The sequence below is a fragment of the Triturus cristatus genome, chromosome 11, assembly GCF_964204655.1.
Source record: "Triturus cristatus chromosome 11, aTriCri1.1, whole genome shotgun sequence".
In the NCBI taxonomy this organism is placed as follows: domain Eukaryota; kingdom Metazoa; phylum Chordata; class Amphibia; order Caudata; family Salamandridae; genus Triturus; species Triturus cristatus.
The window spans coordinates 51,488,936-51,512,315 of NC_140594.1; the positions used below are offsets into that span (position 1 = coordinate 51,488,936).

General features: G+C 44.7%; 1 protein-coding gene across 2 annotated transcripts in view; it reads right to left on the bottom strand.

The window, feature by feature from the left end:
- PPIL2 (peptidylprolyl isomerase like 2) overlaps positions 1 to 23,380 on the bottom strand; it is a 332,508-nt gene that overhangs the window by 301,956 nt on the left and 7,172 nt on the right. The window contains exons 2-3 of one of the 2 annotated variants that reach the window (XM_085636442.1): positions 7,949 to 7,998; positions 195 to 240 (exon numbers count right to left, since the gene is read on the bottom strand). In XM_085636442.1, the coding sequence (XP_085492568.1) occupies positions 195 to 240; positions 7,949 to 7,998 (96 nt within the window). The remainder of the gene's footprint in view (positions 1 to 194; positions 241 to 7,948; positions 7,999 to 23,380) is intronic. The other variant, XM_085636443.1, reaches the window with a different exon arrangement.

Consider the following 23,380-nt stretch of genomic DNA (forward strand, 5'->3'; position numbering starts at 1 on the left):
AAGGAAAGGGTGAACATAAGAAAAGATATCGCCTTCCGTGAGTAACATGGAAGCACACAACAAAGGCAGTCTATTTCTGAAGATGAGGAGATTACTTATTATATCAAAGACAGAGAAGGATGTTTATCGCTATGGAAATTTGGAGATAAGTGGGGGAAAAACACTCCATTTCAAGCCACAGCCCGGTGTCTCACCTGCAATGATCAAAGTTCAGGCGCCGGAAGGTGCTTTTGGGAATCTCTGTTTAAAGGGAAAAAACACAGACCAAAATTACCAACACATGTTATAGTATAGTGTACTCCACACACAACACCAAGAGAAAATATTCATGAAGGAAACGTGGAAGTTTAGCACCAATTCTATAAATGGCTTCAATTCAGAGAACAGCAGGTAAGGTGGAGGTAATGTGGCAAGAACCCCAGACTTCAACACCTGTTATGAAACAAGGAAACACAGACTGGAGTCCAACACATTCGTGGAAGTAAAAACTGAGAGGAAGGGGGCAGGGGCAGCAGTCAGGATCACACACGAGGGAAGCACTTGCACAGTCCACTAGCCCCAGCCTTTTAAAAAGCCCTGTGCATGCAGTCAAGTCTGATCAACAAGGCAATGCTGTACACAAAAGTTGGCAGTACTGAGAAGCTGATGGCAGAGCTCCATACTCCGCAAACACACTAGATTACATTTTCACTGGGAAAAAAACAAAGGTTAAAGTGATGGTAAAGTTAGGTGAAAATGTCAGGTAAAGAATACCATTTTAAACTAAAAAAAGAAAGAAAACGTACCAGTAACACTTAACTGAAGTAACTAACTTGCGCCCCATCATGTACAGTGATGTCATCAATGATGTAATTTCAATTATCAGTGATGTTAACAATGATGTCATAGAAGAGGTCGTGAGTTGTATTATGAAAGGTCGCAAGCAGTGCATGACGAATGTGCAAGTTATAATTATTTCATTTAAATAGTGAATTTGAGTGTTTCAGTTTACAATACTATTCCTTAACTGACACTTTTCACCTTCCCAGTAGGTCATATTAATCTCTGGTCTTTTCAGTGACTTTGTAGGTTTTTTTTTTTTTTTAACGTGAAGTAAGATTTTATTACCAAAGACAAGAAGCCAAACCTCCGCCTCGCATGGTCTTTACCTTAAGGTGTACAGCCAAGCCCTGTGCATAAACCCCCAACCTCCACCCCTTGCAAATGGCCAACCCCTCCCCCCCCCCCTTCAGCCATGCAACATCCCACGGACAGCCAACACATTTTTTTTGTTTTGGTACCACTGGGTTCCTGCAAATTTTCACGGGGATCCACACTTACTTCTGCGAGTCTGTTGCAACACAAAAACCTTTTTTTTTTTTGCACTGTGCCCCATAAAGTACAGAGTACCTACCCCCACCCTTCCTCCTTACATGTTCCTTTATTTAAATTTTCATGAAAATTTGGACAGAGTCTTAAAATGGCTACTGCAACATTTCTCTTCATGTAGGGCTAACCAATCACAGCGCTCGGTCTTGCGGGACTGGCCCCAGTTCTGCTGGACAAGCCAATAAGAAACCAACATTTGTCTTTTTTTTCCCTTGGTACTCCCTCTGTAATACTGTGCCGCTAGATAACTATACATTTTGAAACTTAATATCTCAAAAACTACTGAACAGATTTACACCAAATCACAAAAAGCATGCTTTCTGCAAACTTTTGTGTAATTCGGTTCAGCTGTTTGGGCAATAGCAGGGTCTAAAATTCCTATGGAAAATTGTATGATGAAGATGCATCATGGCACCCCCCCTTTTTTCCCCCTCAACACCGCAAAGCTTTTCAGAAAGGAGCTGAGGTGAAGGAACTTTTTTTTTTTGTGAAAACTTTTTAAGGTTTATCAAACATCAACAAAGTTATCAGCAAAACAAAAAATAAATTGCCTGTGGAAACTCAGTCTTAACTACAACTACACACTGGCCACCGCCACTATGTAATATAAATTCATTAAAAACAAAGATTATTAAGAGTTTACAGTTCGGTGCTGAAATGAATTAAAAATGAACAAACAAAAAAAAACAATACAAAAAAAATACCACTGAAATCCACCACTTATACTTCAGTGATTCACTATAACCCGCACCACGACTGGGCACTGCTTATAACCTCACTTATTACATCACTCATAACATGTCACATTACATCACTGATGACATCATCCAATAAATATGGCCGTCTGCTATAAGCTTTTCATGCTGGAAACTATTTAGCAAGCTACGTTTGGCCTCCCAATGTTCTTTAACCGATATAGTGCCAACGGGCCAATCCTTTTACAACATGCAGGACTTAAAGCCGATCTGAGAGCGCCCACATTTAGTAGAGATGATGCTTTTTTAACTGGTATTCAGATGTGCAAGTAAGCTTGAGAGTGTTTTATCATTGTTTACCCTGGTCGGATGCACCAGTTAAATATCTAATCTGACAAAGAACTGCTTCTCATTGAGGCTTCAGCCACAGATAGGCCATATTCTTAAAAATACCTTACAGATGTTCCTGAAAGGACCATTCCAACACCACAGGCAATCCTTCGAAGACTTGAACCGTTTGTTAAAGAGCGTGTAATCTGTGGATGAGTCGCTTACAATGCAGAATGTTTCAATAAACTTCTGAAAATAAATATCTGTACCTTATAAATCTCCAGGTTATCCAGAAATTGTCAATAGCATTACATGACAACTCTGTAATATCAACATGTGCCCTGCAGTCCACCGGGGAATCATGTAGTGTAAATATAAACTTTATTTTTTCTCACATAATTTGGCAACAGAACTTCGATTTAAGCCACAACCTTGTAACGTACGTATGCAAATCACTCTACAGGCACTCAGTCTCTACCTTGCTTAAATGTAGTACTATTTGCACTTAATATTTTGTCAGCAGTCAAACTGTGCACCATATAAATGTTACACACTGAATCAGACTTCTCAGCAGAACTTCACTGCTTGTACTTCATAGGTGTACACATGTACATACAGTACAAAAGGGGGTGGTGATGGACGGAGCATCAGAAGCAATCAAACACTCACACCCAGTCAACCGATCTGGGTTTGATCCATCACCATTCTTTAGCCCACTCTGCCACCCCAGTTCAGACATGGCCGGTCCTAGGAAGCTTGTTTCCGGTCCAGGGAAGGCATGGCTTGGCAGTTCGGGCTGGACTGTTCCCATGAGGCACAGGGTCAGACTGATTTGCATATGGCCATGTCTGAACTGGGGTGGCAGAGTGGGCTAAAGAACGGTGATGGATCAAACCCAGATCTGTTGACTGGGGGTGAGTGTTTGATTGGTTGTGATGCTCCGTCCATCACCACCCCCTTTTGTACCGACATGTACATAAGTCAATGTATGCAGGATAGGTTTGAAAGCCCTCTACTACTTTCTTTTTAGAAAATGATCTACCGGTTTATGGAGTAATTGGAGTAGGAATAGCTTGGATGATGTCATCAATAATGTCATTTAATTTGTAATGAGTGATGAAATATGTCAAGTCATTAGCAGTGCAGGATGGGGACGCAAGTTATAGTTCGCTTACTGAACTATAACTGGTAAATTTCTGTTTTTTTTATTTAAACTTAGATTTTAACTCAATTAAACACCCAACTATAATGTCACTTCAACCTTTGTTTTTTCCCCAGTGAATTTCTAGGTTTTATTGAACATATTCAGCTTACACCTCCACTGCCCATTGCCTTTGGCCATTCGCAGCAGGGGGAGTGGTGAAACGGGCCTATCTTCTGGTAGTAGCCAACCGGCAACTTCCTGCCCTCCTCTGTCAGTTTGCTGCCTCTTTCCCCCCTCTGTACTCACGTCTGCGGCACCAGGCCCCTACAGCCTTCCCCCGTGGACAGCTTGCGGCCTCTGCTCCGGTCTCCTCGATCCCTGTTCTCCATGTGTCCCTGCTCCCTCTTGCCTGCCCTCTGTGGTTCGTTGTGCTGTCCCTGCCCATGCCGACCTGCTCTTCATAGTGAACCTGCCACCCCTGTCCCTCATTCCCCTGCCCTCTATGCTCAATGAGCATACCACTGCCCCTCCCAATTGCCCTCCATGGTTAACTTGCTGTTCCTGCTCCGGAGCTTCCTCCACAATCCCTTTGTCTGTGTGAGTGACCCTCCTGCTTCTTGGAAATTTGGAGCACAGTAACTTTATGATAAACAATTGTTGAATAGAATTCATCATATAAAGCTCATTGACATTAGAGCCATATTAAACCATCTAGGCCTTTCGGTCATGATGGCCTTTGTGGAACCGTTTGAAAGCAGATACAGGTTGGTGGGAAGGCTTATCAGAGGTGGTATTTGAGCAGTGATTGATTGCGGTATAATGCCAGAGCTATGATATGGCTCCTATCTGGTCCCGATACCAAAGTGGGGTAACTGGAGCTTGCTCATCAATATCATGCTACTTTCCTGGTCATGTGTCCAACAAAGATCTTTGAAAACAGTTAGATGAGGATCTGGTGGGCAGAAACCCAGGCCATCATTCCAAGGCCCAAGCGGGTCTCAGGAGAGATAGGTCTACAAGGCAGAATGCAGAAGCATTTATGCGACTGTACGAAGGGACCTGCAACCGGGTGCCTTGCCGCTGCAGTCCGCATAAGTAAGTCTTTTGTATGGCTTTTGACCTGAATGCCCTTTCACCTTTGGTGAAGAATTTACTAGCATTAGTGAATAGTACAATGGCACCGGGGTGGCAATGGGCAAGTGGTCTAGTTAATGGATCAGCAGCAACATCAGAGCTGTGTCCTGGCTTGTGGCTGGTCTGGAGAATCAGGGGAGTTCTAACCTGTCTCCCCACAAGCCTTAATGGGGCATTTCCAACTATTATTACTCAGATCACAGTGACTGATCATCAACCACATCAGATCACAGTGCCTGCTGGCCTGTACAAAGTGACTGATCATCAACCACATCAGATCACAGTGCCTGCTGGCCTGTACAAAGTGACTGATCATCAACCACATCAGATCACAGTGCCTGCTGGCCTGTACAAAGTGACTGATCATCAACCACATCAGATCACAGTGCCTGCTGGCCTGTACAAAGTGACTGATCACCAACCACATCAGATCACAGTGCCTGCTGGCCTGTACAAAGTGACTGATCATCAACCACATCAGATCACAGTGCCTGCTGGCCTGTACAAAGTGACTGATCATCAACCACATCAGATCACAGTGCCTGCTGGCCTGTACAAAGTGACTGATCACCAACCACATCAGATCACAGTGCGTGCTGGCCTGTACAAAGTGACTGATCATCAACCACATCAGATCACAGTGCCTGCTGGCCTGTACAAAGTGACTGATCACCAACCACATCAGATCACAGTGCGTGCTGGCCTGTACAAAGTGACTGATCATCAACCACATCAGATCACAGTGCCTGCTGGCCTGTACAAAGTGACTGATCATCAACCACATCAGATCACAGTGCCTGCTGGCCTGTACAAAGTGACTGATCACCAACCACATCACATCACAGTGCGTGCTGGCCTGTACAAAGTGACTGATCATCAACCACATCAGATCACAGTGCCTGCTGGCCTGTACAAAGTGACTGATCATCAACCACATCAGATCACAGTGCGTGCTGGCCTGTACAAAGTGACTGATCATCAACCACATCAGATCACAGTGCCTGCTGGCCTGTACAGTGACTGATCATCAACCACATCAGATCACAGTGCGTGCTGGCCTGTACAAAGTGACTGATCATCAACCACATCAGATCACAGTGCCTGCTGGCCTGTACAAAGTGACTGATCATCAACCACATCAGATCACAGTGCGTGCTGGCCTGTACAAAGTGACTGATCATCAACCACAGATCACAGTGCCCGCTGGCCTGTACAAAGTGACTGATCACCAACCACATCAGAACACAGTGCCTGCTGGCCTGTACAAAGTGACTGATCATCAACCACATCAGATCACAGTGCGTGCTGGCCTGTACAAAGTGACTGATCATCAACCACATCAGATCACAGTGCCTGCTGGCCTGTACAGTGACTGATCATCAACCACATCAGATCACAGTGCGTGCTGGCCTGTACAAAGTGACTGATCATCAACCACATCAGATCACAGTGCCTGCTGGCCTGTACAAAGTGACTGATCATCAACCACATCAGATCACAGTGCGTGCTGGCCTGTACAAAGTGACTGATCATCAACCACAGATCACAGTGCCCGCTGGCCTGTACAAAGTGACTGATCACCAACCACATCAGATCACAGTGCCTGCTGGCCTGTACAAAGTGACTGATCACCAACCACATCAGATCACAGTGCCTGCTGGCCTGTACAAAGTGACTGATCATCAACCACATCATATCACGATACATGGCTTTGGATCTCCTAATAATAGCTGTTGGTAAAGAATTTGAATAACTGGGTATGGTCTTTGACTACAAGTTATCATCATGCAGGGAAAGAGTTCCGAAAAGGAATGATGTCCATGGTTTAGGCGATGCCATGCTCCGTGTCTATACATTTTTTGGTTCCAAACACTCACGTCTTGTGAAGGCCTGTTATGACACGGTAATGGCATATTTGATCTTTAGTGCACTGACATATACACCACTAATTCAAGACAAAATTGAAACCTTGGATGCACTTTTCAGGATTACGATTGTGTATGTTTGCACACTGGTGCCCGTCTGTAGGGAGCTGCGGCTATCTTCTTGCGGATCCAAAGCTCTGTGTAAACCCTTTGCTGTGTTTTTAAGTTATCTTGAGCATTCCACCAGGTACTCCAAGCCCTCCTTGGTAAAGAAATTTAGCTCAAGGTTATTTGGCTGTCTTAAGGGCTATTTTTGTATGATTATTGTACGCACAATTTTTCTTGGACCTGTAACATCCAGAAATATGTTCAATTCTTAAATGTAAACAGACTACCAACAAACCATATGATAAATGTGATCTTTTATATGTACCCGAGAAGAGGACATACGGCCAGCACTGTATGATAAATGTTTATCAGCATGAAAGACCATTTGCATTCCAACCTTGACTTGAAAATACTAGGGACCATTTGGAGATGGGTTCTCTGCGGGACAGAGTTCAAATGCGGACAGAGGACGTGGCTGCAAGATTTTAGAGCCTACCTTCTTTGATGTTGCTGCCTTGCAGAGTATGGCGAACACAAGTGTTCCTTTTGTGTTTTTAGCTGATAAGGAGGATTTGATCAACTACAAGGTTTTGAGGAAGAAAAGAGTATTAAACTTGTACAATGTCGTAACTTTTCTGTATAATAGATGTAAGGCTCCCCGTTTTCACTCAGTTTTACAGATAGATACAGTGAGAAAACCATTTATTTACTTGTCTGTTTTTGTTTTTTTTATTTAGATGTGGATAACAATTGGGTTGCTTTTTGAGTGATTTAAATACTGCCAGGCCAATAGCTGTGTGGATTGACAGGTAAGGGGTTTAAAAAAGAAATGACGTTTAGTGAAGAGGCTTAAACAGCTGCAGATCTGCACATGGTCGATAATGAAATGTGCTTAGTCTCATAAGGCATGGATTTCGGTTCTATGGTCTTCATATCACTGAAACCCAGCAGGCTTTCAAGCATGACGGCTTATCTATCGGTTAAATAAATGTGGAAATACACAAGTTTAAGCTTAAATTTTTTTCACAAAACCTAAAATGAATATGGATATATACAGGCGGAAATGTCAAACAAATAAATACAATAAAACCGGGAGCCCTAAATAATAGGTAAATATGGCTCTATGTATTATAGGATTATATTGTCTAAACTATAAATAAACCACATTAATTTAGAAAAATCATGGTTTTTCCTTTGAATATTGTACCACACCAAAGTAATGTATTATTTGAACAAACTGTAAACATAGTTTTCTGCTGTGAAAAAAACGGATCTGTGTTAGAATGATGGTCAAAGAGACTCACCTGCCTTCTTGCCGCCATAAAAGTGGGTGTATTCAGCACACGTAATGTACCTGAGAGGGAGAAAAAGGACAAACTTTAAAGGGCTTGATGTCTGCTTTTCCAAAACAGAGAAGAATGGGGTAGCAGTGTTTGCTGCAAAGGAACAGGGACACTGCAGTGTGGAGAAGTGTGGCTCAATGATTAGAGCGGCAGACCCTGATGCAGAGATCTAGCCCGGGACCAGGGTTCAATTCCCCGCCTCGGGGGTCTTGGGCTCAAAAATTCCACGGACCTGATAATTCTCGCCTCGGTGCCATTCCAATCATGGAGTCCCACTCTGCAACTCTGGGCAATAGCTTGCTTAATCTCCACAACGGCCACCACAACGCTAAGGATGCCTGGCCTCCACCTTGGGGGTGCCCAGGAGTGGACGCCTCACAGGGAAAGCCAGGATGGGTTCCACAGCGGTATTCGTACAAGCGCCTTGAGACCCTTACGGGTGAGTAGTGCGCTATACAAGTATCAAATTTCAATTTCAGTGTGATCCCCTACTAGGATGCGGTCATATTCCGTTTATGCTGCAGATGAGTGGCTGTGGGGGATGCAGGGAAGGTAAGGTCGAGTCATCTGCTAGGGTCCTGAAGCTGTGCAAGCAGGGTGCTTGCCAAAGTGATCAAGGCAGGGGCTAGAATATCAGTGTGCTGGAGAGGACAGGCAGGGGGCTCAAACAGATGTTTCCCGGTAAGGTGCTAGGATAGGGAAAGGAAGGGTGCAAGTGGAGGAAGTGCAGGCCGAAGCATAGTCTGGTGCTAGGGTTTGGCAGAGAAAAAGGGGTCCAGGAAAGGTGTAGGAGAAAAAACAAAATCAGCACATGTAGCAAGTTACGGACAGTACAGGAAGAATTCTGCCAGTAGGGGAGATAGTCCTGGCAGGGTACTAATGAGGCCGGGGTTTACACAAAGTAGGAGTACAGGGCGATTACTTCGAAGGGCATGCTAGCAAGGACCTGGGTCTTTACAGGCAACCAGCAGGTTCCTTGAGGGGTGATGCTGTGGAGGTACTTCAGATTATAAGGGGGGGCAACAGAGGCTGGGGAACAATCACAGATCTCTGTATGAAAAACGAGTGCTGCAAAACAAATGCCAACAGTTTTTGAAAGCAAGTTTTTCATTCTACCGTGGCAGAAATTCACTAGAATAAACCTTTCTAAAAGACAAACATTTTTACCTCAGAGTAGGAAAATGGCTCTGTATATACTGTTCCCAAATAGGTACAGTGTGTACAGAGTCCACAGTCCCCAGAGGTTTGGCAGAGGCTAAAGTTAGATATAACCTTACTCTCTAAAGTGGTAGCTTTGTCAAACAGCAAGGCAGTACCAGAGGACAGTGTAAAGCATTTATTGTACACACTCAGTCAGCAAATGGTTTCACACACTCAAGAACTGAACTCTAGGCCAATGGTTTGTATAAAAAAATATACGGTTGTTTTACTTTAGAACCAACAATAGGTATTAAAATATACTTTCTCAGAATGAGATGCTTTAGTTAAATACTTTGCAATAGGCAATAGACTTTTGCAGGTAATAGTTATAGTTTGTTGCAATAGGCAACACAATTTCAAACACAATAATACATGGAGTTCAATGGCAATTTTAAGTTATATGCAATTGATTACTTTCAGGATTACTTTTCTAACTCCGGGACTGGATCCTAGATTCAGTCCTGGGACAGTTCTTTGAAACAAGTGAGTAAATTCGTTTTAGTTACTGTTGTGATTTTTAAACAATATTTTGCTATTTTAAAAGTTGACACTTAGAAACTTTTTCTAATCAAATTACCAATGTTATCTTATGGAAGGAAATTCACTTAGCAGGTAAGTGGGGTTATGGTTACTTTTTCTAGGTCAGTGTTGGATCCTAGATCCAGCACTAGTGTACCACCTGTAAGCAGTTGAGAAACTGTGTTTAAGTTATACAGGTGATTTTTAAGGAATATTTATAAGTTTGCAAGATCGACAAAAGAAATTTCATAGCAAAACAGTCAATGGTTTCCTATGGAAGAAAATTCAAGTTACGGGTAAAGTATTTTCTCGTTACTTTTGTAATCCAGTGCTGGGCTCCTAGGCTCAGCACTGGGACATCTATCTAAAACAGTTAAGTAATTAAGTTTTCAGAGTTGGTACGATTTTTAAAGAATATTTGTAGTGTGCAAAAATCGACACATCGAAGAAATTTCACAGAAAAACAATCAATGGTTTCCTATGGGAGAAAACTGAGTTAGAGGCAAGTACGGTCGTAAGTACTTTTCAGGGTCAGTGCTGGGCACCAAGATCCAGCACTGGGATCTCTCCTAATAGCAGGTGAGTATTTCCGTTTTCGTTACTCGGTTGATTTTTAGGTGAATATTTTAAAAATTTGAAACTCCACACTTGGAAGAAATTTCAAGAGAAACCAGTCAATGTTACCCTATGGAAGAAAAGTGAGTTATCGGCTTTTTAGTAAGTACTCGACTGGCAGAGTTGAGGTTCTGGACATAGACTCAGGGGTCTCCCAGGGTCAGGTTGGAACAGTTGTTACACCCTCAGCGGCACTGGGGCGGCCGGGTGCAGAGTGAGTTAGGCCAATGTTATCCTATGGGAGGCAGGGGGCCCTTGGTTGGTGGCTGCTGACTAGCAGGCCACGCGGCTGTGGGAACTGGGCTCCTGGTCACTTGCTCAGGGAAAATGGAGAAGTATGTAGGAGTAGAAGTTGCACTGCCAGGGCGGCTGGGTGCACGGTGCTTTTGAGCCTTCGGGCGCTCAATGGATTGCTATGGAAAAGCTCAAGGACGAACAAAGGCTGCAAGCTCGGGGACAAAGATTCTTCAGGTGCAACCACCACTTCGAGAGGTAAGTTGGGTAGTTGGAGGATAGGTAGGTACCCAGGAGTCTGGCACAGGGGACCGCAGGGCACCGGGGTGCCTTTTGGTGTCGGGAAATCTTACCCTGTTGATCGCGGTCGTGGGGGGGGGGGGGTCCCTGGTTCTGAGGCTGCAGGTGTCGTCAGGAGCGTCGAGGTGGGTCCTTGGGTGCCGGATTCGGGGTCACAGTCGCTGGGGGGGGGGGGGGGATTTCCTCGGGGTCTTTGTCCCCTCCGGCACAGGCCAGGCGAGGCGAGTGCAGAGTGTGCAGGGTCCGCAGTTCCGGGCTGATGCCAGGGGTTAGATACTTGCTTTTAGCAGAGCCACTGCTTGTGGGAGTCCCAGGTGCTCAGAGTCACAAGGTAGCCAGGTCCTTCCGGGTTTGTGAGGTTGCTGGACACAGGAGGTGCCGAGATTTAGCAGGAGCAGGTTTGAGGGTCAACAGGCCGGAAAGGGCTGGGGCCAAAGCAGTTGGTGTCTTCCTCTTCTTAGCAGCTGCACGGCAGGTCTTTTCTCTTCTTGATCTTCTTTGCTGTTTCAGAATCTGGAATCTGAGGAAGGAACGTTCAGGGTGCCCCTAAATTTAGGGGTGTTACAAGTAGGTAAAGGGCAGGGACCACTGGGTCACTGTCCTGGGGTGGGTACACCCCATATCCTGCCACTCTCCTGTGGGAGGGGGGCAGTGGCTTAGTACTGATTGGGTAGGGCTCCCCATCTTCAAGATGGCCAGGGCCCGGAGATGTGCTTCACCTCGCCTCCCCCACCTGAGGGGTGGGGTTGGCAGGGATGGCCCATCCCCTGTCCTTACTTGGAGTTTCCAGCCAGTCTTCCCGCCAGAGTGGGGGTCAGAACCGGTGGGGGCCAGTTGCTGAGTACAGCAAGTGGCCTGGAGAAGCTCACAAAGGCGGCATGCCTTTGAAGCTTCCCCCTGCCCATCCTGGGGGAGGAGACCTAGCACCTTGCCCAGGAGATCGGGGCTTCTCCACCCAGGAGGTCCAGCAACATGGCTGCTGGGTGGCAGCCTCTCAGACAAGACATGGATTGTAGGTTAGGTTTCAGGGGGCATCTCTAAGATGCCCTCTGTAGTGCTTTGTATATTAAATCCCACACTGGCATCAGTGCGGGTTTAATGTGCTGAGAAGTTTGATACCAAACTTCTCAGTCTTCAGTGTTGCCATTATGGTGCTGTGGAGTTCGTGTTTGACGAGCTCCCAGCACCATATACTCTTAAAAAGGCAGCACTGCACTTACAGTGCTCAGGAATGGACCTGGGTACTGTAGGGGCACAGGGCTCATGCTCCTGTGCCCACACCACTGACATAGGGCACCCAGCTAGATGGGTGGCCTATGTATGCCAGGGCAGTGTAGGTTGTGGGCATGGCACACAGGTATGTGTGCCATGTCGACTTTTTTTGTCTTGTACCCAGACACTCAGCCTGTAAGGGCAGTGTGTTTGTGTTAGGGTACAATCCTCTAAGGGTGGCACAATAAGTGCTGCAGCCCTTAGAGGCCTTCCCTGGTCACAAGGCCCTGGGTACCTATGGTACCATTTACCAGGGGCTGACATGTGGCATGGGTTTGGCAATTTGGGTTTTAGGGACGGAATGTAGACCCTGGGCACCTGATTGGCAGGAGTCCAGGGCACACTCAGTCAAAGTACATTCAGCAATTCAGCAAAAAGTGGGGGCATACCATGCAAGACAGATGGCACTTTCTCACACTCAGTCAGACACTTAAGCTCAAAAGTACCCTTTAGACAGTAACAATTTGTTTCTGAAGTCCTGGCCAAACGCCTCCTTTTTGTACTGTGGTTCACTACAATTAAGTATCTAAGTTTTCAAGTATCATCAAAGCCTAACAAAAGACAGATTAGTTCTGACTGGACCTTGTACTGACCTACCGGTCAATATTCCTTTCTAAATTAAAACCTTCCTATTTAAGGATAGGTTTTATCTTCTGCCCAAGATTCTAAAAAGCGTAATATCCATTATTCCTTATTTTTAAATTAAATCAATAAACAACAGGATGGTGGTAAAAAAAACAGTTCTAAAGGACTTTTTGCACTGAATTGGTACATTTAGGGGCATATGTACAAAAGCATTATTGCTATTGGAAATGGTCCAATCACAGAATCAGGCAGCTACTGACCGCAAAAATGCTTTTTCATAGGTACAAAACACAAATTGCCATTCAGTAACGTATATTCAAATCGCAATTTGTGTTTAGTAACTCTGTATTTGGCAAGGGTGTGTTTAGGGAGTCCCTTCCTCATACCGAATCTCAGTAGTATGTATGAATGTTTTGTAATTGAATTACAGTCGAAAGGCATCCATTTTTTACCAACACCTCAAGGGTGGTGGTAACCATTCGCAAATGGGAAGAGGCCCCCATTTTGCATGTTTAAACAAATGTTTTAAGAGCAGGCACTGGTCCAACGGACAAAGCCAATAGGTATCACCTCTGCCAAATCTATTTGCTTTGTCAATTATAATTTTTTTAAAGACATGTTACACAGCAGCGCAATCTGCATGGCTAGAAGGCCGCGTCATGGCGCTTTAAAAAAAAGAAGAAAAAAAAAAAGAGATTTAAAACATTCATGTTGTGACAACGAACAGCACAGGAGCACCCCCCCCCCCGCTGTCTGTAATTAAAATACCTCCAGAAGCTTGCAGCTACTGGAAGGACACTGGCCACCGGAAGCAGTCCAGGCTCCACGTCACAACTACAGTGGCGAGGAGGCACTGAACAGCAAGGAAACAAGTGTGACGTGGGAGCCAGCCAATGGTAAGTAAAGTGATGTGGGGCCCACAAGGGAGCCAGCCAATGGTGAGTAAAGGTAAGTAACGGGTGGGTTCTCCTCCCTGCACCCTGGAGGGATGTCTTTTGGGACTGTTCCCGATACCGGCCTCACGAAAGGTTGGCGGGGGAGTGGGGGAACGCTGAAGCGAGGAGACCTCAGTGTGCAGGGTAGTGCCTGCAGACTTTCTTATCTTTAGGGGGGGGGGGGCATCTGTTTCTAACTAGCATGGCTGCACTGGCCAAAAAGCATCATTTTCAATGGGAAGCTAGCGTTTGGCATAAACGCTGAGGCGACCCAATGAAAATGATGGGCGGGGCTTCAAGTCCCCTTCAGAAATCGCCGAGCGAGCAGCGCATGCGCTGCAACACTAGCAGAGACCTAAAAAGCAAATCAGAGACATGGTGGTCAGCTGACCCCAGCAGGCCATCATCCTTGTGATGGCTGCAAGTCCTAATAGGTCGCAAATTGTGACATACCTCAAATATTCATGAGGTAGGTCGATTGCGACCCATTAGGGATCGCTAAATGCAACTCAATGGGTTTCAGACACTAAGAATTGCGATTTCCTAATTGCGATTTGCAAAGTATCAGAATGAAGAAATTGCAATCCCTAAAATTTGTACATATGGCCCCAGGTGTTTTCCTCCAACAGGAATAGACATTGGTCACTACTGATTACAGTAAATACACAAAAGGTGATGGGCGGATGCTCGAAATAAGTCGAACCACTTGCAGTCCATCAGGGTAGCATTCCAACCCACTATTGGGTTGGAATGCTACCCTCAAGCAATCACCAGTGGTTAGACTTATTACAAGCAGCCTCTCACCACCTTTATATGTTTGATCCCTTGGATTACAATGTCAGCATTTAGGCTATAACTTCTGCTAAAACAGAAGGATTAGCACGAAAGGAGATTAAATGATAGAAATGTTTGAGAGAGCACTGCTATAAGAAGAGGACTACTTTGGGGGATTATGTCATCTTCGAGCTTAACTATGAATGTAAAGTAGCAATGTCTTGGGCCTTGAATAAGCACAACATTGTTCTAAATGAGGCATGAGCCCAACAGAACAAGTGCAACTGTGATTCTGTAAACAATAACGAGGGCCACAGGAATTCAACCAAGCTAAGCATCCCATACCTCTAAGCGGTAAGTTGCATGTTTTAGTGTAATACTTTTTGTCATAATCTGTGGTAATCAATGGCATTTTATGTTCAGTTATGGCACCACTGTATTTGGTTCTGCAAGACAAATAATTCTCGTACTATGTTTCACAGATGAACTCTAAACACCTTCATTTCTTTAACTCAAGGCCTAACCTCATTCTCACTGGGCGAGTCAACTTTCAAAGAGCTTGCCTTGCTGTACCTAGATATGAATTTATGGGTCTTGGTACATATCAGAAGACATCATGCATCTTTCATGTATATCGATTTATTTTGACACTCCTAGGCTTCGAAACGTAAGATTCACCTGTAAGTTTTCCCCGAGCTTTTGCTTAATCGCCGCTATCAATGAAACCTGCAGGAGTACCCACGCATTACTATACAAAGATACTCAAAGTTTCTAGGATGATTTCAAGATGTCATCGAAGGCCTCTCACAATTATCTTTGTTCACCATGAAAGACCCTCAGTCTCGGTCACTGGAGTTTGTATGAACAGGGCACCAGTTTCAGCTTCTCTGGCAAACCGGTTAATATTAAACACTTTGATTTGATGAACACAACCAGTGATGCTTCCTAATCTCATGTGACTGCCTGACATGCCTTACTTTTAGATGACCCTTTAGTTGGGTTAAGAAACTTTTTTTTTTTACCATCTCATCGGGCATTCGTTCGGCTCCAAACTTTCTGTTGACTGATGAACAACAACTTTATCACTTGCTGCAGGCTTATAAGTCTCTGGTGCAAGACACTTGAGACACCCTCCCCTTGATATCATTAATCATAATACAAGTAATGCATCATGCTCAGGAGCAGAGAGATGGTCTACAGTCATAACAAGGAATGCTCCCAGGCAGTGTGTCAGACTCTGCTGGAGACAGTATGGCGTCTACAGTGCACCACATTTTGGCAAGGGTAGGGGGATGACGTAATAATAGACACAGTTTCTGGGGGGCAAAGGTATGCACCCTGTCCAAGCAGGATCCACAATCCCAGTCAAGGTAAGCTAGATACACACTAAAAGATAACCTGGGCTCACCCTCTGGTAGCTTGCCATAGAGCAGTCCAGCTTATCTAAAGATACAATGTCAAAGTATTTGTGCAACACACACAGTAACACAATGAAAACACCACAAACAGATTCCACGCAAGTTTTGAAAAATTGACAATTTTATAATATAAATCAAGACCCAAAACGACAAAAATCCAATTGGTAGCAGTTATGAATTTTTAAAGAATAAAAAGAGTTCTAGCGCTTAGAAGCAAAAAGCTCCTACGGGAGTTATCCGGTAGCGCTGGACTGGGTCCGACCACGATGGAGCGCTGGCCGGTGACAAGAGCCATGCATGCCCGGGGAAATAGAGTACCTTGATTCTGGGTCGCAATAGTGAGGTGCAGACGAGCAATGTGCTGATGTCAAGCCTGCAAAAGTGATGCAGCAATTCTCTTCACGCAGTGGCAGTGATGCATCTGGTCCACTAAGCAATGCAGCCGTTCTGAAGAAGATGCACCAGGTTAATCCACGCTGGAGGGACGATGTGTCGATCTTCTCCATGTAGTGGCAGAAATGTGGCAGTTCCAAGTGCAATGTACCGATTCTACTCCCGCAGCTGGGTCGATGCGCCGGTTCTGCTACACGCTAACTGGAGAGGCATTGATTTCTCTGGGATAAGTATCTGGGTCCACTTCCAGTGAACCGAGAACAGGAGCAGGGGTAGAGACTTTGATCGCCCTGAGTCTCAGGCAACAAGAAGCAAGCCAATAAGCCCTTGGAGATCATTTCCTTTGCAAGGCAGATTCCAGCTCTCCCTCAGCAGAGGGACAGTCCTTGTAGCAGCACGGCAGTTCTTCTGACAGCGGTTATTTACAGGTCCAAATGTGTCTGATGTGGTGGGATCAGAGACACAGTACTTATACCCAGTTGTACCGTAGAAGTGGGGGTGACTTCAAAGAAGAGTCTTTGAAGTGCATAGAAGCCCTTTCTTCCCAGTCTTGGCTTAAGACTAGCTATAGGGGGAAATAAGCCCTTTATATGTATATGGGGACAGGTCCCTGTCTATTCAAGTGTGTCACCCCTTTCCTTCCTTTCTGCCCACGAAGAGTCGTCAGAATGCAGAAGAGTACTCAGACACACCCAACCTTCCTGTGTTTGTGGTTGTCTTAAGGGAATGCACACAGTGTAGCTGTCACCCACCCCAGACGTGAATTGGAGAAAGGCTGCAGGCACATGAAGCAGAGAAATTTCCACTTTCTAAAAGTGGCATTTCTAAAATAGTAGTCAAATTCAACTTTACCAGTAGAGAGGATGTCATTACCATTCCAAAGATATAAAACTTGAAACAACTATTAATTAATAATCAGAATTTAAAAGTGTATTAAGAAATTCCCAATGTTAACCTAGGAGTGGAGTAGTGAAACACGAATTTAGGAGGTTTTCACCCCCAGGACAAGCAAAACTTACAAGTCTTACCTTTTACTTACACAGCACCCTGCCCTTTGGGCTACATAGGAAGTGACTTACGTGTAACAAAAGGGGAGTTTAGCGCTTGGCAAAGGGTTTTAAATGCCAAGTCGAAGTGGCAGTAAAACTACACACACAGGCTCTGCAGTGGCAGGCTGAGACAACAAACCACAAACGTCAACTCTTCCTCTTCCCAGTCGAGGATTCCTTCAGTTGTTTGAGACAGGCTGACTGCCACGACTACCAGGCAGATGGTTGGTGTCAGGATGCATGACATTTTGCCTCGGTGCCCTGCTGCTAGGGAGATACAGTTCCTCATGGTTAACATCTGTTGTATTCCTAATAATTAGAACCAGTCACTGTCACAGATTGCAGTCTGAATGTTTTGGGCAAAGCACATGTGAGAATAGGACCGTTTTCTGGAGACTGTGTGGCTGTAGGCCATAGAAAGTACATTCCCCACAGTTCTTGAACTGCTCTCTCAGATTCCCCCTGGTGCTGCCGGTTAACTCCCATTTCCCCACTCCACATGTTTTCAACTTGGAACACCAAAAATAATTCTCCACTTTTTCCTCTCTTCGCCATAAATTCTGACAGGGGTGTGGAATTTAATAAAATATCTACTTGTCCATGGGGCAGGATGCTTCATAAATCTACTTGTCCTGAAACACAATCCAATTGTCCCTTTTGTGCCATGTAATGCGGCAACAAATTATGGCAGCAATGTCATTATATACAAGTGCACTGAAATAGCCTCCCTATTATGCCAGGGCTCCTTCCATAGTAGGGTTTGAATACTAGCAATTCCCTTATGTTGTCACGTTTCTGCAGAAATACTTACTCGGGCTGAAGGTAATGGTAAGCAACAGTTTCAGGTTTGGAATGCCCTTTTGAGTCTGTGCAAACCTACTAACCTTCATGTTTTAAGGGTTTTCCCCAACTCTTCTCTAATCTTTTGCCATACTGAGAAAGGTTGGAAATTTACTCCTGACAATGGCAGACCTAAAACTTCTTCCAGGATTTGGAAAAGTGATTGGAGGGAAAGTGAACTTGCAAACACTCAGATTTTCGCATGAGCAAACCTACAACTGGATATTTGCTCAATCTGAAATGCAGTTCACAAATATTTTCTAGGAGTACTATGTCTTGGCCTACTTGTGTAAATTTGTGTGAATTCACAAAAGTAGTATATCTGCACTTAATGCAAGGACATGGGTGCACTTTTGAGACTTTATTTAATAATTGGGCCCCTAATTAGGCTTGGTGTTAAACAAGACCGTTTGTGTTGATTAAAATTCTCTATCTCCATTTCTCTGCTTCAATAAGAGTGACCGCATTCTGTTCTTTCACAAGGAGCATATCAACACTCGTTTTGCTCAAAAGCAACTACTGTAGCAATGTGTGCTTTTTGAGACCAAAACTAATTTTGCTTTTGCCAATGTTTGTTATAAAGGTGAGGGCCCAGCAGCTCCCACACCAATAAGATTTTACAAAAACCATGCCATAACAAGTTATGCAGTGACAAAACCAAAAGGCTGATCAACAATTTCAGACCTACTGGCTTTCCAATTCTTGTTTATTTGTGTTTCCTATAATCTTATTAAAACTGGTCACACTGATTTTCCATTATGAATATTTTTGGAAAATTTTAGTATACATCAACACATTTTACAAAATGCTGTTGCAAAGAAATGGTACCTAAAACTTTACAGTAGTATAGCGAAATGTTTTTGCATTTTTTTGTGAACTTATTTTGAAAGCAAAACATCATCAATCTTGCTTTCAAGGGAGGAGGAGCCAAGATGGCGGACGGACAGGACGTCTGAGCTCCCGGCTCCGCAGCCCGTCTGCTGTTTACATGACATCCTGATCTTTAATCCTGCCTACGGCGCGAGCAAATGTAACCACGAATGTGCTGATACTTTCCGCATTCCTCCGATGTCCCCGCCGGCTTTTTTGGTCGAGGATTCATAGAGTTTGCCGACTTTGGACTTTGCCCACGCACTCTGGCCCGACCACCGCCACCGGACACCGCTTATCACGTACGGTGAGACGACCTGGGGCTGGACCGGCGCCTGGGGAAATGTGACCGGAGGTGGAGTGGGCGGCTTGGCGGAGCCTTCTTCGCGACGGAGAGAATTCCTGTATGATTGGGTCCGGGCTGGCGAACCTTCCTTTGTCCTGCTACCAGCGGTCAGAGCGGTATCCGTTTTAGAGCGCCCACCACCCGCATTGCAATACAGCCGAGGGCTCTCCCATCGTGTGAGCTCCGTATAGCGAGCAGTAACTCTTCTTGCCTTAACTACTATTCCTCCGTCCTATGGAGACGCCCTCACCCCTCCGATGTGGGCTAACTGCAAACATGGTGGCGGTGCCGGTCTGCCTCGCCGGAAAGACGGAAGCCTCCATATCCCTGACGCAAGCTTCCCTGCCTACTGTCGAGCTGGAGGGTGTCCCGGTGGCGCCTTTACATACTGCCGACATGCGGAAGCGGGGAGCAGACCTGACCTATGGTGATATCCTTCTAGCCCTGGAAGACTTGAGGGCGACATGGTGCCAAAACACTCGAGAACTGGAGCGGAAGATCGATGCCGCTATGCCATCCAGGGAACTACTGCGGTTGTCTGACCCCCCAATGCCTCTCATTCCCTTCGAGGCGGATACAATGTGGCGACAGGGGGATACTGTGGAACGTCCTCTCCCTGGCTACAGTGTCGAGTGCTCTTTTAATGACAAAGTTGCAGATACAAAGTTCCCTTCCACTTTACAAGCTGAAACTCTGCCTCTGCAAGTGTTGCCACGGCTTCCTCAACATCGCCGGAGTGTGTGCCGTTCTGTGGGGAAAACTGTGTTGGTCACTATCGATGTGGTGATGGTCTATGATTGGGAACTCTCGCTTCCTCTCCCTCTGCGTCTTCTATGCCGGGAGCGGCCATCTTGCTCCTTTGTTCTGCCTGAGGTACACTCCCAGCGGTGGCCATGCTTGGTGGGGTTTCAGCGTTCTGGCCAGGGCTGATGTTGCCTCCCTTGATGATCCTGCCTGACCGCCTGGCATGACCCGGACTAGAATATTTGTCTACGTATCTGCTGTGCCGCATGTGTGTAATTTGCCATTGTTGATTGCGGGGGTGGATCTGTGGGGCCACTTAGGATCGGGCCAGGGCTGGGCGATTCCCTTTAGTTTGCTGTACGTATTGGCGGGCGGGGACTAGGACGGGACGGCTAATTATCTGATTTATTCGCACATTTGGAATGGAGTCTCCCCACCTGCTGCTTTGCTTGCTACTTCAGTTGTGCTGATGATATTCAGGGTGGGGGATGCTTATGGGGCTGTGGTGACCGGGAGTATGTGAAATTTCCTCCTCCTGCCTTCTCAGGGAGTCGGAGACTGGGGTGTTCTTTCCCACTCGCCAGACTCTCTTTCCTACTTGGGGTTCATTTGGGGCGACAGGCATGCCTATTGGGGGGGGGTGGGCCGTGGCCTTCCGCTGGTATGCAGGGTGGGGGGATGGGATGTGTTCTATGTCCTTTCTTCGTCTCTATGGCCCTCTTTCTCTTTCTTTCTCTCTTCTTCTTCGGCTTCTTTCTCTCTTATGTTTCTTTGTTTCTTCGGGGTCGGGGCTCAGTGTTAGTAGGGAGTTTATTGTGTTCTATCATTCTGTGGTATAGTGTTTGCTCTTAGTTCCTGGATGGTGGCCACCTGTTTCCTTACAAATGCCTTCCTATATCACGCCTCCTTCTGGGTGCTCCGTGAACGGTGATGTCTCTCCTGGTCAGTGTCAGCTTCGACTCTTTTCGTAGTTCACTACATTGTACTCGACAAAATCATAAAATTAAACCTTTTCTTATCCTGACATTATTGTTCTATGTTCTACAATGTCATAGCGGCCGGCCCCGAGGGGTTGTAGGCAGACGCTGTGTAATGTGCATTTACCGAAATAAAGGTTTTATAAAAAAAAAAAAAAAAAAAAAAAAAAAAAAAAAAAAAAAAATCTTGCTTTCAAACTTATGCAAATATTTGCATCTATGACAGAGCATTCTGGGAGCATCATACATAGCCTCATATTGCTAAACATTGAAAACGTGTGTACACGCATTTTTACTGGAACCACTGTTAGTAGTGCAGTCTGAGCTTACAACATTTACTTATAGCGCTCAACCTAATAATAAAGGCTATGCATTAATGAACCATAAATAAAAGTTTAACAGCATTAACACATGGACACAAATATTACCTTAACGGCAGGCAATGCCTTTCCCTGATCTATAATGTGGTACTGTAAACTGGCAGCCAAAGGGTTTGTGCTGTAGGGGGTTGGGCCTACATATCCCAAGGACAAAATACACATGAAAACTTGTTGCCCTTGACTCCAAACAATATGTCCTGGGCGTCGGGCTATAGGAATTCCACATCCCTGTTCTGAACCTGAATACTTGGATAGAACCTCCACATTACTTAGATCTGCTCAAAGCCACAGTGTATGGACTACAGATGATGCAGAATGCTGTCGCTAGTCTAGTACTGGGCCTATCCAGACCTGAACATATAACTCCTGTTATAGCTTCTCTGCACTGACTGTCTGTCGACAACAGTGTACTCGGTACTGTACTCAAATCTATTAACAGAGCCAGGCAACACTGCCTGAACCTTTATTTGGTATCACCCTACAATAACCCTAAGGTCAGTCCATCAGTTCCTACTTCATTTCCCTAAAATTAAATGTGTCAGAGTAGACGATAGGGCATTTAGGGTCACTACAGTGTTTCAATGAAACTATTTTCCCCTAGCATACCAAGAAACTGACCGTCTGAAGGACAACACCACTTTAAAAACATGGCTCTATCCTTGCAGCAGTTAATAGCATCAAATGTTTCATGCAAATTGCAGATACTTCATACAGCACCAAGATGTCCTTGGGTGTCTGATAGAGGTTTACAAAAACACACAATACAAGTAAAACGCACCCAGGCTACTCACACAAATACTTTTAGGGGGGAAATTAGTAATTCTCTGTTTTTCTGGTAAATCACAACTGTGACATCTTATAAATATTGTCCTCGGAAATATGCAACTCGATGTTTCTTGTAAATGGTGTCTGGGGTAGACTTTACAAATATTTTTTTAGGACCAGAGTAATTATGCATGTCCTTTCTACACTGAAATCACCAGTTCTTTATAGCTACAAATTTATATTCATCCTTCTTTAAAAAAATTAATTTGATAAAAAACGGATTCACATGCACTAAACACTAGATCACAAAATACACACACAATATTTTCATTTGCATTCACTTATACAATCGTTCAGCTTCCCGAGCTGGAAAAGGAGTGTTTAATATTGTTCTGTTTGGAGCAAGTTGATTTTGAGAAATAGGCCAATTAAGGAAAAACTTATTTCCCACACTCTTCGCCTTGGATTTTGCATATTTTACTTATATTTTGGCCGTGTGCAAATCTCCCTGAATTATAGTTCTGCCAACAGATGTTATTGGCATTTATATAGTGCCCATTCTGCCCCTGATGAGATATTGCCTCGCCTTCAGAAATCCAGTAAGAACTCCAAAGTTGCAGAAACATCTCGACCAGCATTCCCAAAATTGTGGGTCGCAAACCGAATTTCGGTGGGTCAGGAAAGTCTGAGCAATAAATAAAAGATGCCTTTAAATTCTGTGTTTATCTTGTCACATTTGCTGCACTCCAAAGACCGAGATCAAATGTCAGGCTAGGTCTTCTGACACATTGCTGCTTATTTTTTTTTTATTATGGGGATTGGCGTTTACTTTTCTTTCTCTGACTGCAAAGTGAGAAGAGTTTTTAAAAAGTGTATTATGTAACAATCTTGTTGGAGAACAAGGGAGTATGAAAGGAAAGGCTGTCTTTTTTTTTTCTTTCTACAACACACGAAATGTAAATACCTGTTAGTGAACTGTATGCACTCAGCCGTAAAGAAATGAAAAAGCAAGCACATTTTTTGCAATTCTGAAGCATACTGGAAACAGATTGGAATTTGAGGATCAAAGCAAGACATTACTTGGCGATGCACAAATGACAAATCTCCACAGAAACCTGATTTCTAGACATTATCATTGGTGTGCAAAATAGTTTTTCAGTAAAACTGTACGTCTGTG